The following is a 19,613-nucleotide window of genomic DNA, read 5'->3' as shown; positions in this document are numbered from 1 at the left end:
AAAAAAAAAACTTAGGATGATGTGGTGGGCGGGCCCATCCTGCAGGTCAAGGAGGTGGGGCAGCAACAGTTAGGAGGGCGTTGTTGCCGGGCCCATCGTGCACATCAATGAGTTGGGGTAGCAGTAGTTACGAGGGTGGGGTGTGCGGGTCCATAATACATATCAAGGGGACGGGCAGCATCGGTGGGGCAGGCATGGGTGGCGGGCCCTTTGTGCACGTCATGGGGACGGGGTAGCAGCAGTTAGGCAGGCGTGGAGGGCGGGCCCTTTTTGCACATCAAGGGGGCGGGGCACCGAAGCACAGGAGAGGCTGGGACACAGGGCAACAGTGGAGAGACTGCAGCAGTGGTGAAGAGGGTTTTGTGTGGGGTATAGCAAGTGGTAAGGGTACCTGTGGGGGTCAGCAAGATGGTGGCAGCATGAGGGGGGCAGGGGAACGGGTGTGCGATGCAGTAATACGGGTGGCAGCAGCGAGACAATGGAGTACAGGGAGGGGGAAGAAGATACTCGGTCGTGGTGTGTGGAGGGGAGGGACCAGCCTGGCATCAGCGGGGCGTCAGTGTCATGGTGTGGTGGGCAAGGCTGCCAAGCTCCATGCAGGCGAGGAGGTGGCAGAGAGGGTAGAACACTCAGGGGGTGGGGTCAGCGGGGGAGGGAGTGGGGGTGTCACCAGGCAGCACTGGTACAGGGAGGGGAAGCTTCTCGTGGTAAGGAGAATCTGCGTGGCACCTGAGTGGGGCAGCCCTGTGGCACCTGTAGGGGGATGGAATATAGGCGTCAGGGCAACCTAGCGTGTGTGGGACCAGCCCTGAGGCAGCAGCAACACAGCATAGCTGGCTTACTGGGCCTGCTCATAGTACCTGCCAACAAAGTGGGGCATCGAAGCACAGCAGAGGCCATGGGCACAGGACAGAGGTGGCGCAGCAGTAAGGGGGCCTCGGGGGGCACTGCAGGGTGGCAGGGGTGCATTTTTGGGGGCAGAAAGCTGGTAGCAGCACGGGGGTTGGTGGACGTGCTGGGCAGCCACTCGCTTGGCAGACAGGAGGCATTGGAATGGGGGAGGGGAGTAGCTAGGCGGTAGTGCCGCTTGGGCCTGGGCAGGACTAGCTGGTTATAAGCGGGACACCAATATTATGGTGTGGTGGGTCAGGCAGCGAGCAAGGGCCTGGCTTTGCTGGGCCTGGTGCATGTCTACAGGGAGGGACCACTGATAGCAGAAGCAGCGGGGACCCAGGACAGAGCGGACAGGCAATGGTGGTTGTAAGTGGGGGCACTTTGAACGGCGGTGCAGCATGGTGGGAGCGGCTCATGTTGTGGGGGCAGCCTGGTGGTTCCTGTGCGGGGAAGGTGGAGTAGGACTTGTGGGACGGCAGCAGCACGGGAACAGGGGTAGGAAATCAGGAAGGCTCCAGAATAGGGGGCAGGGTTCGCATTAGGTAGTAGCTGCAGGGAGGGGTGGCTGGAATAGCACGGGGGCAGCGTGGCAGGTGGGGCAGGCATGCAAGTCAACAGGGCAGGGCTGCATATGACTGGGCTATGAAGACCAGCAGCAATGGGACACAGGGCAGCAGGACATAGGGCGAGTGGGACACAGGGCGGCAGCAGATCAGAAGCAGGGTGGGGGTAAAAGGGCAGTGATTGTGAGGGGCAGGGGATTAGTAGTGGGGGTGTGGGCCACCCAGCAGGGTAGAGGTGCTGGGAGAGCACAGAGGGATGGTAGCAGCAATGTGGTGGGGCAGCAGGACGGTAATGAGTGTGGTGGTGGGCGGGGTGGGGCAGCACGACTGCATGGGTGCATGTGGGCTGGCAGGCGGGTGGTGGCGTGGGGAGAAGGGGGAATGGAACCAACGGGGAGGCAGTGGCACAGCAACTGCACAGGAAGGGCATGAAGGGCGGGGTAGGGCCTTAATTCTTGTCAGTGGGGACTGGACAGTGAAGGTCAGCAGTGGCCTGGGGCACAGGGCAGAAGCTTAGCAACAGCAGCGGTGGTAATGTGGACAGAATGAGGGGTGTGCTGCAGATGGCAGGGTCACGAGGCAGAGGCACCCAGGAAGTAGTAGCATTGGGAGAAGGCTGGGATGAATGGGGTGGCAGCAACAGGTCAATGGGGAGGGAATCAGGAGGCACTGGAGCAGGGATGGGGGCACGACAGACAGTAGCATGTGGGGGTGTTTGGTGGGACCAGCAGGGCAAGGACATCAGGTTAATATCTGTGTGGGCAGGGCAGGGGCCCTGCCCAGCTGCGGCAGCAAGGGGACAGTATGCAGTGAAGAAATGGCAGTGGGGGGCTGTGAGACAGCCGTGACTTGAGAAAGGCAGTGACTTAAGGAAGTGCAGTTGTATGGCAGCAGACATGGAGGTAAAGCGGGGATGGAATTACCTGGATATGGTTAGGAGGGACCAGAGGGGCAGCAGCTGCCTGGCAATGGTATGGCATGGCTTGGGGGCAGGACGGGATAGTAGAGATGGGCAGGAGCAGCAGGGTGACCATGGTAGCAGTGGTGGTGCTTGGAAACACAGGCACCAGGCCAGTAGAAGCACTGGAGAGTGGCGCAGCAGGGTGGCAGAGTTCTGGGGGTGCACAAGGGAGTGGTAGGGACACTGGGGGTGACAGAGCAGGGCATTAGTTGCAACACACAGGGAAGCAGGGCCGCTATGGCGAGGGTTAGCTGTTGTGGGACAAAGGGGTAATGCTGTGGAGTAGCAGGGTGGAGGGTGGCAGTGCTGGTGGCAGCGGCCTGTCAGCAATGGGAGTGTAAGGGACAGAGGCAGGTGTGTGGGGCGCAGCAGGGTGCCAGTGGGGGGATGGCAGAGTGGGGTGGCTGTGGTACTGGGTGTGGGGAACAGCCAGGCAGCAGAAGCACAGATGGGGGGGCAGTGATTTGGTAGCAGCGCTATCAAATGCTTTTTCTGCATATATTGAGATGGTTCTATGATGCTGATCCTTCGTTTTGTAAATGCGGCACATTAGTTTGATTTGTGGGACGATTTTTATGTCTATGTCCATGACAGATACTAGTCTGACATTTTCTTGTGGCACATTGGGAGGTTTCGATAAGGGCCATTTTGCCCTCATAAAATGAGGCGGGTAGCTTTCCTTCCTCTTGTTCTTCTGGAAGTTTGAGAAGGATTGGTATTCATTTTTTTTCCTGTGGATGATTCATAGAATTCACCAGTGAAACCATGGGGTCCTGGACTTTTGCTTGTTGGAAGTTTTTGGTTTCTTATTTAATCTCCCTTCTAGTCATTGGTTTGTTCAGAATTTCTGTTTTTTCAAGATTCAGTCTTGGCAGGTTTTATGTTTCTGGGAATGTATCCTTTTCTTTTGGATTATCCATCTTGTTGGGGTGTAATTGTTCATAGGACTTTCTTATGAGCCTTTGCATATCCGTGGTATCAGGGAACAACTCTTTCATTTCTGATGAGTCCTCTTTCTTTTTGTTAGCTTGAATCTGTCTGAGACTCTGTCAGCTTTGTTCTTTTCAAAGACCCAGCTCTTTGCTGATCTGTTGTTCTTTTTTTTTTAATCTTTCTGTTGACTTTTTAGTCTATATTTCACTTATTTCAGTTCTGATGTGTTCCTTCCTTTGTTCTACTAACTTTGGACTTCATTTGTTCTTTTTCTGTTTCCTCGAGGTATCACGTTAGGTTGTTTATTTGAGATGTTTCTTGTTTCTTGAGTTAGGCCTGTATCATTATAAACATCCTTCTTAGGACCACTTTTTTTTATAAGTTAGCTCTAAGGGGTGCCTGTGAGGCTCATTCTGTTAGGCATTGGACTTTGGCTCAGGTCATGAATTTAGGGTCCTGGAATTGAGTACTGCATCAGCTCTCTGGTCAGCATGGGGAACCACTTCTTCCCTCTTCTACTGCCTGCCGCTCCTTCCACTTAGCTCATTCTCTCTCTCTCTCTCTCTCTCTCTCTCTGGGTCAAATAAATAAATGACATCTTCAAAAAATTAAAGTGATCTCTATGCCCAGCGTGGGGTTGAAACTCAAAACTGCAAGATAAAGAGTCACAGCCCTCCACTGACTAATTGGTTACCCCATTTTAGAACCAGTTTTACTGCATTCCATAACTTTTGTTTGATTGTATTATTTTTTCATTTGCCTCAAAGTATTTCTGTTATCCTATTTCAGTTTGCCCATGAATTCATTTGGTTGTTCAGTAGCATGTTGTTTAGTCTTTGTGTCTATGAATTTCCAGTTTTCTTCTTGTAATTGATTTCTAGTTCTATACCACTGTGTTTGGGAAAGATGGTCGATTTGGTTTCACTCATCATTTGGGAAAATCTTAAGCTTCTGGAGTTTATTGACTTGTCTTGTGGCCTCACATATGACCTATGGTGGAGAATGTTCTAGGTTCACTTGAGAGGGGTGCATTCCATGTGCTGCTTTTGGATGGAGGGTTGTGTGTGTATCTGTCAAGTCCATCTAAGTAACGGGTTGTCTGAGGCTGATGTTTCCTTTGTGATCTTCTGTCTGAATGGTGTATCATTGAGAGAAGAGTTAGATATTAAAGTTCCTGTGGTATTTGGGCTGATTTCTTCTCTTAGGTCTGTTCATATATGCTCTACATATTTAGTTGCTCCACTGCTGGGTGGGTAAATATTTATAATTATTGCATCATCTTACTACATTGATTCCATTATCAGTTTCTAGTGCCCTTCATTGTCTCTTTTTACAGTGTTTGGATTTCTTCTTTTCTTCCTCCATTGGACTGAAAATCAGAAGATCATCTGTTAGCTCTGAATTCATGAGCAAAGCACAGCCCTGCTCTAAGTCTGGTTTTCTTTATTTTCCTATATAAATAAACACAATAAATTCTTCTCCCAAGATGATATCCTGACTCCAATAAGAAAGTATGTATAGCAGAGAGAGTCAATTATCATATGGTTTCACTTATTTGTGGAGCATAACAAATAGCATGGAGGACAAGGGGCGTTAGAGAGGAGTAAGGAACTTGGGTAAATTGGAAGGGGAGGTGAACCATGAGACACTATGGACTCTGAAAAACAATCTGAGGGGTTTGAAGTGGCGGGGTGGTGGGAGGTTGGGGTACCAGGTGGTGGGTATTATAGAGGGCACAGCTTGCATGGAGCACTGAGGGTGGTGAAAAAATAATGAATAATGTTTTTCTGAAAATAAATAAATTGAAAAAATAACAAAAAACAAAAAACAAAAAAACAAACAAACAAAAAAAGAAAGTATGTATAAGAGCGCTTTGTAAACTAGAAGATACTGCCCAATAATGAAAATGATTATGCAGCCACCAAATGTTCAATATTAGATTTTTAAGACATATTTTTTAATTGTAGAGACAGAAAGAGATTGCATGCACAGGCATATGCTAGAGAGGAGAGGGTCAGAGGGAAAAAGGGAATCCTCCATCAGGGTTCCTGCTGATTGTGGAGCCTGGTGTGGTGCTTTCTCTCAGTAGTTGGGATCTTGATTTGAGCCTGACTGTGCCACCCAGGTACCCCCAGAATAAGATATTTAAAAACATTTATGAGGACTTACTTTCACAGGTATTATTCTAAGTGACCTCTATTTCATTCAAATCTAAAAACTATCGGTACCCCAATGTTTATAGCAGCAATGGCCACAGTCGCCAAACTATGGAAAGAACCAAGATGCCCTTCAACGGATGAATGGATAAGGAAGATGTGATCCATATACACTATGGAGTATTATGCCTCCATCAGAAAGGATGAATACCCAACTTTTGTAGCAACATGGACGGGACTGGAAGAGATTATGCTGAGTGAAATAAGTCACGCTGAGAGAGTCAATTATCATATGGTTTCACTTATTTGTGGAGCATATCAAATAGCATGGAGGACAAGTGGCATTAGAGAGGAGTAGGGAATTTGGGTAAATTGGAAGGGGAGGTGAACCATGAGAGACTATGGACTCTGAAAAACAATCTGAGGGGTTTGAAGTGGTGGGGGGGTGGGAGGTTGGGGTACCAGGTGGTGGGTATTATAGAGGGCACGGCTTGCATGGAGCACTGGGTGTGGTGAAAAAATAATGAATACTGTTTTTCTGAAAATAAATAAATTGGAAAAATAAATAAATAAATAAATAAATAAATTAAATAAAAAATCTAAAAACTATTATTAAATTAAAAATAGAAGCTGTTCTAAAAGCAAATATTCATAATATCCTCAGAGGTGGGGAAACAGGCAGAAAAGAGGTTAAGTAGGGATACCAGGTTGGTTCAGTTGTTGAAGATTGTCTTTGGGTCAGGCCATAATCACAGGTTCCTGGGATCAAACCCCAGTTCAGACTCTCTGCTCAGTGGGGAGTCTTCTCCATCTCCCTCTGTCCCTCTCCCTGCTTATGCCCCCCTTCTCTGTCTCTCAAATAAATAATTAAATTAAAAAGGCAAGTTACCTTCTCAGTTTCATGATAAATATTAGAACTAGATACATTCCTGAGTGTCTGACCCTGAAGAATGTGTTCTTTCGTTTGTACATTTACCAAAAAATACCTAGCCCTCAAAATACCATAGATTAAATTAGTTTCCCCTTTCTCCATACATTGAGTTTCAGAAGATACGACAATTCCAGGATCCTGGCTGGCAGGGTCGGTGGAGTGTGTGATGAGGTTTGAGTCATGTTGGGGGTACAGATTACTTACCCAGGTTATGAGTTTGAGTCATGTTGGGGGTACAGATTACTTAATTCAAGAAAAAAAAAACAAGATGCTATATTTGGGTTTGTTTTCTTTTTTCCTTTTGACACCTTCACCCATTTCTCTCACCTCCAACCCCAAACATCTGCCAGCCCCCATCTGTTCTGTCTGTGTGCTCACATTTTTGTTTTTGTTTTGTATGTTTTAAGGTTCTACATGTATTTCTAGTATTTGTCTTATTGTTTGGACTGTTTTACTTAGCATAATGCCTTCAAGGGCGACCATGTTGTAAATCAAAAGATTTCATCCTTTATTATGGCTGAGTACGATTCCACTGTGTTTATCGACTACAATTTCTTTATTCATTCATCCACTGATGGCATTTAGGTTGTTTCTTTATTTTCACTGTTGTAAATAATCCTGCACTGTACACAGGGGTGAATATACTTTTGTGAATTAGTGTTTTCATTCCCTTCAGATACTCAGAAAGGGAATTGCTGGCTCCTTTGACTGCTCTCTTTCTCATTTTTTTGAGAAACTTCTGTACTGTTTTCCATAGTGGCCGCACCCATATATACTCCCTGTAATGGTGCACTAGAATTTTCCTGTACTCCACATATTCACCAAAACTTGCTATCCCTTCTGTTTTTTATAATGGCCCTTCTGGCAGGTGTAAAGTGGTGCCTAATTCTGGTTTGATTTGCATTTCCCTGATGATTAATGATGAACATCTTTTCATGTTCATGTAGACCATCTGTATGTCTTCTTTAGGAAAATGTCTATTTGGAACATATCCTGATACACTCAATAACTTGTGGGGTTTTTGGTGCTTTTGTGTGTTTTGTTTTGTTTTATTCTTGAGTTGCAAGTGTTCTTTCTATTTTAAATATTAACCCCTTATCGGATATGTAATTTACAAATGTTTTACCTTAGGTAACCATTTTATTTTGTTGATGGTTTCCTTTGTTTTTGGATGTTTAATGGTTAGATGTAGGCCCACACTTTGCTTCTTTGTTTGTTTTTACTTTGGTATCCGCTTAAAAGCACCACTACAGAGAACTTTTGTCAAGGACCTTTCCAAATCCTGTGTTTTCTACTACAGGTTTTATAGTTCCAGGACTTATATTCAATTGTTTGACCCATTTTGAGTTAATTTTTGTGTACGGTGTAAGAGAATGGTGCTGTTTCATTCTTTTGCATGTTGCTCTCCAGTATTCCCAGCACCATTGATGAAAGAGACTGTTTTTCCCCCTTGTTTATTCTTAGCTCCTTTGTCATAAGGTCCAGGACGATAGATGTCTGTGTTTACTTCTGGGCTGTTTCCTGTCTTCTGGTGATGTGTGTGTCTGTTGTTATGACAATGTTAGATTGTTTTGATTACTCTAGCTTTGTCATTAGTCTGAAATGAGCAAGCACGATGCCTTTAGTATGGTGGTTCTTTCTCTAGATTGCTCTGGTATTACAGAGTATTTTGTGGCATCATATAAATTTTTAGAACCTTTCTTCTCTTTCTGTGAAAAATATCCTTAGAATTTTGACAGGAATTGCAATGAAACTAGTGATGTTTTAGGGAAGTATGGACATTTTACCATTTTGCTTACCCATGAATATGCGGTGTCTCTTGGATTATGTGTGTTGTCTTCAATTTCTTTCTTGTCGTTTTCATCATAGAAGATTTTACCTCGTGGTGAAGTATATTCCTGGGTATTTTATTCTTTTTCATGCAACTTCAGGTGGGATGATCTTCCTAATTTATTTTCTGATGATTCGTTATGAGCATATAGAAACACAGCAGATTTTGGGGTAGTGATATTGTATCCTGCCCCTTTACTGAATTGAGTCATAGTTTGAACAATTTTTCACTGGCTTCTTTGAGGTTTTCCTTATATTCTATATCATCTGCAAGTGGTGTCCATTTTACTTCTTTCTTTCCAATTTTTTTTTAAGATTTTATTTATTTTTTGACAGAGAGAAATTACAAGTAGACGGAGAGGCAGACAGAGAGAGAGAGAGAGAGAGAGAGAGAGAGGGAAGCAGGCTCCCTGCTGAGCAGAGAGCCTGATGCGGGACTCGATCCCAGGACCCTGAGATCATGACCTGAGCCGAAGGCAGCGGCTTTACCCACTGAGCCACCCAGGCGCCCCTTTCTTTCCAGTTTTGATGCCTTCTGATTATCTTCTTGCATAATTGTTCTGCCTTGGATTTTCAATATTGTGTTCAGCAAAAGTGGCAAGGAAAGATCAGCAATGTTCCTAACTTAGGCGATCTTAGAGGAAATAGAAACAGCTAAAACTTTTCACTATCAGATGTGACGTAATCTGTGTGGTTGTCATATATGGCCTTTTTATAAAAGATTTTATTTATTTATCTGATAGAGAGAGAGTGATCACAAGTAGTCAGAGAGGCAGAAAGAGGATGAAGCAGGCTCCCTGCTGAGCAGAGAGCCAGATGTGGGGCTCAACCCCAGGACCATGGGGTAATGGCCTGAGCTTAAGGCAGAGGCTTTAACCCACTGAGCCACCCAGGCACCCCATATATGGCCTCTTCGGTGTTGAGGTATGTTCCTGGTCTACACACACTGTTGAGAATTTTGATTGCAAAAGGATATTAAAGTATGTCAAATGCTTCCCTGCATCTCAAAATAACATCATTTTTATTCTTTATTTTCTTAATGTATTGTATCACTTTGATCAATGTGCACCTGTAAAGCATGATTGCATTCCTGCAAGATCCCACTTGATCATAGTATATGATTTTCTCAGCATATTGGTGAACTTGAGTTGTTAGTATTTTGTTGAACATTTTTGCATTCATGGTCATCGGGGATATTGGACTGAAAGACTTTTTTCTTGGGGCGTTCTCGTTTATTTTTGCTTTAGGGTTATGTTGGCCTCAGCAAATGAGTTTAGAAGCTTTCTCTTCTAGTTTTTGGAAAAGTGGGCAAATGACTACTATGAATCCTTCCCTGAATGGGAGAATTTGCACGAAAGGCTTCTGGTACTGGAACTTGGTATTTTGGGAGGTTTTAAATTGCTGATATGATGAGTATTGGTGCTTTATTTAAGTATTGAATCACTAAATATGAAACTGTTTCCACATTTTTTTGGTGGGATGGATGAAGGAGAACGAGAGTCATGGCGTCCCAGCACTCAGAGGCTCCATCTGCCACTGTGGCTGTGCCATTCCTCTCAGATGCTGGCAGAGGAGGAAGGAAGTGGCAGAAACACGGCAGAGTGGTGGTGGTGGGGTGGCGGGAATGTGGGGTCCGAGGGGGTAATGAAACTGATATGTAACCCTCCTGTCCCACCTGCAGTGTATGAGATCATCTACTGCATGGCCAACAACAACACCAGCACGTTCACCACAGTGGAGATGGGTGCCATGTTGAGGCAATTCACAGTCACTTAGCTGGCCCCAGATTCAGCGTACATATTCAGACTGATAACCAAGATGAGGCAGGGCTGGGGAACTCCTCGAGGCCACTCTCATCACCACTGACAGGTGAGGTAAGGCCAGAGGCGCAGGTCCACTGTCCTGGTGACACAGGGAGGAAAGCTGGGCCCAACTGGGAGCCACAAACTTGCTGGGTCCACAGCTTCCTGGGGCAGAGCTTGCAGGGTAGTGTGTCTACACAGCCCAATATTTACCAGACAGGCAGGAATGTCCCTGGACAGGAGGTTGTGTAACTGGTTCAGTGTGGCTCTGAGTCACCATGTTGGAGGGAGGCTCCCTGAAGCCAGGTGCTTTTTCTCTGATGTTCAAAATGACATGACCAGCTGAACCAGGGGTTCCAAAACACTATTTCTACCAAGCAATCATAGGAAGATATGTCTTCATGGATGCTGCTTCTGTTCCAAGCACTGGTGAGGTGCTTTTATTGTTCATTGTCTTGGTTTCTCCTCTCCAAATCCTGGGGTACAAAGTGCTGTGAGGCCCACTTCTATGGAAGATGTGGGGCACAGACAGATTCAGTCATTCGACAGGGACACAGCTGGTGAGGCAGTGATGTGAACACCCTCCACAGACCCTGGGCTCTCTGTTCCCACAGCAATCTGCTGTGGGTTCCCATATTAGTGAGCCCCTGATATGTCCTCCAGCCTCATTTTGGGATTTGCCTCAGTGGTTTCCCTTCCCATGGCCACCCCAACTACTCTAGGCCCTTTTTATTCCAATCTTGGAGGTACCACAGGGGTTCCAGGTTAGGTCAATGTTAGGACAGAGCAGGGGTGATCTGGAATGCAGAGCAGCCACTGAAACCCCACTCTGAGGCCTCCAGGAGCCTGGGTGGCTTTCAGGGCAACATGATGCCTGCCAGTTTCTGTGCTACAAACATCCCACATGCATAGTTCCATTAGAGTTCTGGCTTTCAAATGTGAGGCACAGGGACTGCATCCCTGTTCTCTCCACATAGAGGGAGAAGGCTGTGCTTTGGCCCTACTGAGGTCACACAGTAGCCCATGGGTAGTAGCTTGACCTGGCCTATCTCAGGACTTGTGTTGAGGGGAACATATGGCTCATTAACAGCCTGTGCTCTTGAATGGAGAGCCCCATCCATGCCCCAGAGATATCTCCCTGGACATAGGAGCAAAATCAAAACAACAAAATGAAAGGATCCAGGATATATTTGGGCCCATTTACCTGCAGAGACATTCTTGGTCTGTGGCTTGCTCATCAATGTCAGAGCAGGGCTCTTACTGGATCACAGGTAGGCTGACAACCAGGCCAATTGCAGGGTATCTTGAAATGTTTCTGCCCCGGGAGTAACACATTTGCTCACTACTCATGTTGTTTGTGCTGTTGTGCTGAATCCTCCTCTGACCCACCTGCGTACCATGAGAGGCTGAGTGATATGCAGTGCCTGGAGTGTAGAATATGTTGGCTTCCCTATACATTTGTCCCTAGGGGTTATTCGGCTGGTGGGGAGAGGGCTAGGAGCACATATTTGTGTCTGACGTGCCTTGCTTCAGAAGTGCCCCCTGAGGTTGAGCAGGAAGGCAGGGGCTGCAGTCCTATCTGGCACTTGGGTCCACATTGGTAACCATGGTAGTTGGGTTGAGGGGAGCACAGCAAGCCAGAGTCTGTGGCTCCTCAACTGCCTGTTGATGGCCTGCAACCAGGACCTGGGGCACTGGAGCAGAGCCAGAGTCGCAAGGCCTAGGCAGATGCTCATAGGAAAGGACTGGAGGCAGGGAGGGAGGTGGGCAGGCCCAGGCAGCTGCATCAGACAGCCATATTACAGGGGGGCTGAAACCCGGCTCTATACTCTGTGACACATTGGAGTGTTGGCATGTCTTAGGGCAAAAAACACACAGCGGGAATTCTGCCATCACCACAACCCTGAAGTAGAAGGTGTGATGTGACATGCAGTCAAGGACCTGGTTACAGTGTGTGTCTCCTAATCCAGTCTCCTTTTGAATGCCTGGGTCAGCACTTGGGCGTTGGATGGAGGGAAGCTAACGAGGGTACAGGAGTTCTTTCTAAGGAGGCTGACATGTGGAATGCTGCCTCATGGCTCGGGTGGGTGGGGGGGTTAGAGACCAAAATATCCTGCTAAGTGCTAAGGTTCAGGCTCTGTGCAAGGGGACTCTTGGAAGCTCCAAAGAAGAAGAACCCTATCTGCATGCCCCTGCAGCTCTTCTCTCCCTGCACAAACCTTGGATGGGTGCAAAGAGGGATAAAGGTTGGGAAGGAGTATAATTGCTCCCTCCACCCCTATGCAGGTTACCTCCTTCCAAGGAGATCCATCAAGGACATGGAGCACAGAGGCTGAGTGGCCTGGTGGGCACCAGGAGAGGGTGTGCTGTGCAACTGGGGGAGAAAGGGCTAGACCTGCCTGACCATGGTGGATGCAAAGTGGGCACTGAACAGTTTTGTGGGCCTCTGGTAAGAAGGTGGGCTGCAGGGTTTCACCATCATCCAGGAAGCCTCCATGAACACTGTTTCAAATCATTTACAACCCCTCTGGTTCTCCCCTTGGGAGAAAATTCTAGAAGCAGAACCCTTAGCTCAGAAGACATGAGTGTGTTTGGCTTGGAGATATGGAAACTCATGGACACGACATGCCCTAGGGAGCAGGATGCAGGTCTTGTGGCCTCTCTGCCTCCATGCTGATGTCTTTACTTCAATGTTTGGTGAAAATATATCTCATTAATCGTGTGTCCACAGGCCTTTCATTCCTACTCTACCACTAAATGCCTGTGACTTTACATGGTGATGTGTCTCATGGGGGTCTTAGTGTCTGATCGTGAAAATCCTCAAACACAAATGGGTACAGATTTGCAGAACTCATGGAAAAGCTGCATCCAAGCCAAACAAGAATTAATAAGGGGGGCCTGGGTGAGTTGAGGGAGATGAGTCTACCTTTGTGAGTCTTGTTTGAAACATTGCTGGTTCTTTAATGTTTCTTCTTCCAGATTGAGGGAAATTATCCATGTATCTGTATCTGTATCCATGTATCTGTATTTCTAGATCTGAAAGTATCCATGATCTACAGAAATGTGATGAAATATTTCTGTGTGAGCAAATGGGAGCATTTAACTTATCTCCCTCCCTGAATCCTCCATTATTCAGAAGCTATCAGGAAGAATTCTTTCTTCCAAGGTACTTAGGATTATTGGCGTAGGTTCAGCACAAGTGCCTTTTTCTTGTAACAGGACACTGCCCAAAACATTGGTTATTTTACCAAGGGACTGAGTGAAATGTCCAATTTGAGAGTAACGTGTATAGAGTCAGATAATGACCAGACAATTTTCAGGAATTACGGGTGGCTATGTGGAGCCCCTTGGCAATAGAAGCTTCACACTTCGAGGATACAGTGCCCAGGGGCCTTGCCAGTTGAGTAGGGAAAGTTATTTGTTGGAAGTTATAGGAACCTCAGGATATTTGGGGGACCTCGAGAAGAGGAATGAACCAAAATCGACAGGTATTGCAGTCAAGTCTGATGGGAGTATCGTGCTTGGCTTTGGCTTGGACACTACTGAAATTTAACTCTAGAGATTCCTCATGAAAAGTTCCAGCACAGCAGGGTTTCAAAATCTGGATGAAATGGTCCATCACTATGCCTTCCAGGCTTAGTTAGAACAGATGCTAATAAACCAAGTGTGCTTGCGGCTGCCTTCTTGCATCTAAGAAATCATCCCAAATCCGTTGAACTGAAATCCATCAGCTGTGTGGACTGGCACCCGCTGCCACCACCACCAGGCATTTCTTTGCCTCACAGTGGGTCCCATGAAGCTCTGAATCTATTTACTTTGCAATCAGGTTTGGAGGCTGGCAGTGTTTTCTTAATGGGAAAATCCTATCAGAACTATACCCCAAATTGTCCCAGAATCCTCTAGAAACTAGTTGCTGGAGGGCTGGCCCTTTGGGTGAGTAGCATAGTCGCTGGTTAGGAGTAAAACAACTTCAATCTCCAAGGTATAGGTTACATTCATATTGGGTGGTGATTAGTTGCTGGGTTGTTTTTTTTTTTTTTTAATTTTTATTTATTTTTGAGTTCCAGGGTCCATGAGAGGCATGTTGTAGAAAAGAAAGACCAGAGGCTCATTTCAGCCAAAAAGAGTTGTGAAAAGAGAAAGACTAACAGAATCACTCATGTAGAGTAGAAAACACATTGAGAAGGTAGAGTATGTGCATATCTCCTATGGGAGTTCTGTGTCATTGAAGATACGGGGTAGATTAATGAGAACGCATGTCAAAGGTTAAAAAAGATTTGAGAAGTAAGCAACCCTAGGATGGTCATGCAAAATGCAGTCGAAATAGGGTTTCTGCAGATCTTCTGTTCAGGTTCTCAGATCAGCAGGAACTTTACTTAGACTCTCGTCACTAATTGCAAATGATGATTGACCTCCAGGCCATCTCCTGGCCCACATCCTCCTGCTGGGGACTGGCATAGATATCATGGAACTCCTGATAGCCAACTTACCATGTATGTATTATTTGAAGGTCTGCAAGCAGCAATGCTAAGTCTTTCACAAGTTTCAGGATCCTGTGGTTTTGTCCTCCTTGAGCTTGTGCTCGCTGCTGGAAGGGAGGAGCATGCTTTCAGTTTTGTATGACATTGTGTCTTCCCGAGTATGGGTCCTAAAACCTCAGCTAAATGCTCTCTGTGTTTTTGCAGGTGGTTCTTCGAGGCTCAGGTGACTTGGCCTCCTTGGCAGCATCCAGTGCATCTGTCCTCTGTCTCTTCAGTGCAGATTCAAGTGCAACATGTACAGTAGTATGACCCCTGTCATCTCCATGGTGGATGTGCATCACAGCAGTAAGTTGTCCTCGTTCTGAACTTTCTGCCTGGGTTGAGGTTCATGGTGTGACTTGGGTGCCTCTTTTGCTGGCTTCTGTTTTTCTTCCAGAGGGAAATATACCTTCTTCTTTTCCTTTAAATTGGAAATGTACCTTTAGCCAGAATAACTAGAATTTGTTGCTTGGGGAAATTTCCTTAGTGGCACATATGGAGAAGGTTCTGCAAGCCCCTCCTCCAAAAAAAAAAATCTGACTACAGTTTGCTTCTGTTAGCAGAATCCTGAATTATTGCAGGGTTATTTTATAAATAGACATTCTCTCCAAAATAGTGTTTTCTGTCAACACATTCTTTTTAGGGCCAGTAAACTAGAGTAAAAAATATCGGGCATCTTTACAAATGGATCTCTGAGTGGAAGTGCTGTTTTTTTTGTTTGTTTGTCTTTTATTTTAAGAGGGGGAGGTTCGAGAGAGAGATAGAGGGAGACACTGGGCAGGTGCCACACACTTTGCAGGGCTTGATCTCACAACCCTGGAATCATCATCTCAGCCAAAATCAGGAGCGTCAGTAAGAAGGTCACTCACATAAAGTAGAGAAGACATGAGGAGGTGGAGTGTTTGCACATCTCTTGTAGGAATTCCATATCACTGAAGATTCAGGGTAGATGAATGAGAACATATTTCTAATATGAAGATTCTAGAAGTAAGCATTGCTAAGAGGTCATGTGAAATGCAGTTGTAATAGGATTTCTGCAAGTCTTCTGTTTGGTTCTGTGAGCAGCAGGAAGTTTATTTAGTCTCCTGTCACTAGTTGCCAATGGTGATTGATGTCTGGATCACCTCTTGTCCTACACAATCCTCCTTTAGTCTGGCATAGACATCGTGGAACTTCTGGTAGCCAAGATTGGAAGGGGAGGTATGAAGAGATATAGAGACCTTTACGCAGACTCTATCTGTGGTGCAGAGCATGACACATGTCATGGGCTCAATCTGACAACCCTGATATCAGGACCTAAGCCTAAATCAAGAGTTTGTCCCTTAAATAAAAGAAACATACAGGCATTCCTGGATGTGCTTTGTGTTTATGGAAGGGAGCATACATATCCCCTCCTGTTCTAAATCTTCTAAATTGGGGAATGTTTCCATATCGGCAATAGTCTTACATTCTCAGGACAAGAAATAAGGAGCAATTCTTGGTGGTGGAGAAAAGCAGCTGGCTACCAGATTCTCATAGAGGGGAAAGAAGACGTCACTGCCTGAATCTGAAAAATACAGTTTAATCCCTGTCCTGATACACACAATTCTTCAAAATCAGCATGACTATAAAATATTAAATTAATTGTGAAGTCCCGGGGTGGCACAGTTGGTTAAGCATCTGAGTTTGACTGAGGTCAGGATCCCTGGATCCTGGAGGATCAGGCCCTGCATTGGACACCTTTCTAAGTGTGAAGCCTTCTTCCTCTCCCTCTTCTCTGCTGCCCAACCTGGACTATTCTTTTTTTTTTAGACAATATATGATTTTATTAATAAATAGTGTGAAAACATCAGTGATAACTGCCTGAGCATTAAATTCTTTTAGACATCCACGTCTTGGCTTTAATATTGTGCATACTGGCCTCTATGGCACTACAAGTAAACATGAAAATAGTTCCCATATCCATGCACAGGTATTCAGCTATAATACTATTTACAAATTATTATAGACAAGGTAACCTTTGCAATAATTAATATTCATTTGGACAACCACAATTAAATGAGTTAAATCAAGCAAGAAATTGTCTATGTTCAACATGTTCTAGATGTCAGGGTGTAATAGTCAAGGTCATTTAAAACTCAATTTTCTTTTTTTCTTTAGAGGGACATCTTTTCTTTATGTGAGTGCTCAAATGAAAACTGAGGAATGCAATCTTAGACCACAGTAACAAAAGACAGACACAAGAGAGTGCTTGCCTCTTCTTTTGAAAGAAGCAATACATTTGTTCATTCTCTCTCTCCAAGCATCATTTCCCATATTACTAATGAAAATGCTTACAAGTACCAACCCCAAAATTCTGTCTTCAAGGGGAAGTTATAAATTTTAAAAAGAGTGGTTCATTATATAAAAGTCAAATTCCAGCAACACTAAAGCTTAAAATGACATTAAATGTCTTAGCATCCACATAATATATTTCCATGAGTTTTCTATTAGGCACAAGTTTATTTTCCTTAAGAAATAAAATGAAGTTTGAATAGTACAGTCTGTGGTGCGGTGACATCAGCATCTGCCAGTTCTTGCCCATCAACGAGTCCCAATTCTTTCAACAATTTGGAGAGATTTGGCCTTGTTCGTTCTTCAATAGAGGTTGCTGACTGTAGGTAAAGTGTTCTATTTTTTCCCTTTAATGTAGCTGTGATGGCTGGAGATTGCATCTGCAGAGAAGCACTATTGATTAAATAATCCAAAACCTCCTGTAGTTTAGCAGGTGGAGAAAACTGAATACTTTGAGGAAGCTGACTACAAGCTGGGCAGTTTTCCTTTCTCTGTGCTTCAAATGTGTATTTGTATAGTCCATCTACATCATTGAATACCAAGTAATTATTAAGAGGAATATATGCACTTGTGGCTATTTTAAAAACCTCAGTGGCACACACAGCTGCTATGACCGCATTTGTAGAAGCTACTGCAGGAATTATTCGTTTTACTAGTCCTTGAGTGAGTCTATAGGTCACACCCCTAATATTATATTGTGATGCACTCTCGAGGGACTTTTGGAAAATCCACTGAATATGATCAGGATCATCTCCATCTAATGGAACTCCTTCTCCGAAAGGCTGCTCCTTAGGCCATTGCAGTATCCTTACATACTCAATACAGTGTTCTGGTAGCCTGGGCATAGACGCAATGGTGCACATGGGAAAACTAACCTGTGGAGGATACAGTTCTAGTGTGCATTCAATACAAGCAGTCATTCCAGGCAGAATCACCTGGGCATTTCCTTTAAAACCTTCTGTCCCCCCATCTATTAAAGGGACAATGGAGCTTGGATCTAATACAGCATCTTCATAATTCAGAAGGGATATCATGTCATTTATCCCTCTTCTGGCTATGATACAGTCCAGTCCACATACATGTTTTGGTGCTCTCAAAACAGAGAAACTGCTAGAATGGATATGGAACCACAAAAAACACAAGGAGTCAAAACGTAGGTGAAGAAGTAGGTGGTGGGTCCCTAGAAGCTGAACTTCCAATACATTGGATCACTCCCCTGAGCTAACAGGATGGTGCTGGCCACAAATAGGCAGGAACACGTGGGAGTGAAATAAAAATGCCCAAAGAAATGCGCTCTTGTTGGCATCCCTATGCTTGTCAAGAGGACCACCTAGAAAAAGCATCCTCTTCTAAAACAGCAAACAGAATGAAAAGGCACCCCACATATTTGAGACACTTATGAAAAGATGCTAAATATAAGGCATCATTAGGGAAATGCCAATCCAAAGGATGTTGAGCTGTGGCATTGTCTGTTAGGATAGTGAGGACCCAAACCAGGAATTCAAGCCCAAAACCCATGTTGGAAGGATGCAGAAAATTTGATACTTTGTATGTAACTAGTGGAATGCAGAATTGTGCAGCAACCCGGGAAGATCCTGTAGAGTGTCCTCAGAGAGCCGCAAAAGGTACTCCCATGGATCCTGCACATGCGAGTGAGGAAAAGAGATGTCAGAAAATCAGATTCTTTTCAAACACGTGTTTCTCACTAAGAGAAGACAAAACAAGACTTTGTTTGCTCCCAAAAAACCCTGAAACGCTGACTTGGCTGTTTCCATTCCTAGGCATGGAACTCCCGTGACTTTTCTATTGGTCCAGACCTTCTGAATAAAACAAGCCCCTCTTGCATGGACAGATGGCTAGTGAAATGTGTGGTGATTGTCCTGTCACACCTGTTGAGGTTTGAGGTTCTCTTTCACAACTTTGCAATGCACAGAGCACCCCCATTCCTGCATGGAGGGTGCCCAAGTCCCCACAGTGATGCTCAGTCCCTAAAGAAGACCTCATTTCTCCTTTGATAGGACACCTTTTGGGCCTACCTCAGAAAGCCCCACCTAGGACCAGTGGTGGGTGTGTGATTTCCCATGGGAAAAGGCCAGTTTAATTCTTAGACACAGTATCTTCAAGGAAATGGTAGATCTCCATCGGGAAACACGGAGTGAATTGCCCCCATCTATTCCTGGCCACTGTTCCTTTGTCAGGGTCTTCCCTGAATAGGCTGTTGCATGAGGCTGCCCCAGAAGCCGTCTGCAGAAGGAATCAGTCTGTCCCAGCACTCAGTGCTTCCAGTGAGGTTGGGAAGATGCATCATGAGGCCTCTGATGCAGAGACGTGTGTGTGAGTGACGTGGCAAGAGAGAGGTACTGTGACCATTCATGCCCGTGACATACCATGACATCAGAGACCCATAGACACTGACGCAGTAAAAGGGATTGGAAAAGATACACTTGTGTCTTTGGGCACAGTTTCCCCCTTCTTAACTTTTCCTAGTTAGCGATGGGATCTGTTTTCTAGGGGAATTGATGTGTATTTGCAAGGAAAAAATGCCTATTTAAGGGGCGCCTGTGTGGCTCAGTAGGGTTGAGCCTCCGCTTTCAGCTCAGGTCATGGTCCCAATGTCCTGGGATTGAGACTCACATCAGGCTCTCTGCTCAGCAGGGAGCCTGCTTCCCTTCCTCTCTCTCTGCCTTCCTCTCTGCCAATTTGTGATCTC

General features: G+C 45.4%; 1 protein-coding gene across 1 annotated transcript in view; it reads right to left on the bottom strand.

Annotated features, from left to right (window-relative positions):
• Positions 1-17,079: 17,079 nt before the first annotated feature.
• Positions 17,080-19,613, bottom strand: part of LOC122899207 (NEDD8-activating enzyme E1 catalytic subunit-like) — a 97,006-nt gene continuing 94,472 nt past the window's right edge. The window contains exon 2 of the mRNA XM_044236802.1: positions 17,080-18,013. Coding sequence (XP_044092737.1) covers positions 17,080-18,013 — 934 coding nt within the window. The remainder of the gene's footprint in view (positions 18,014-19,613) is intronic.

The sequence above is a fragment of the Neovison vison genome, chromosome 2 (genome assembly GCF_020171115.1).
Source record: "Neovison vison isolate M4711 chromosome 2, ASM_NN_V1, whole genome shotgun sequence".
NCBI classification, from domain to species: domain Eukaryota; kingdom Metazoa; phylum Chordata; class Mammalia; order Carnivora; family Mustelidae; genus Neogale; species Neogale vison.
The sequence above is the reverse complement of the archived record's forward strand: the minus strand, read 5'-3'. Positions and strand labels throughout refer to the sequence as shown.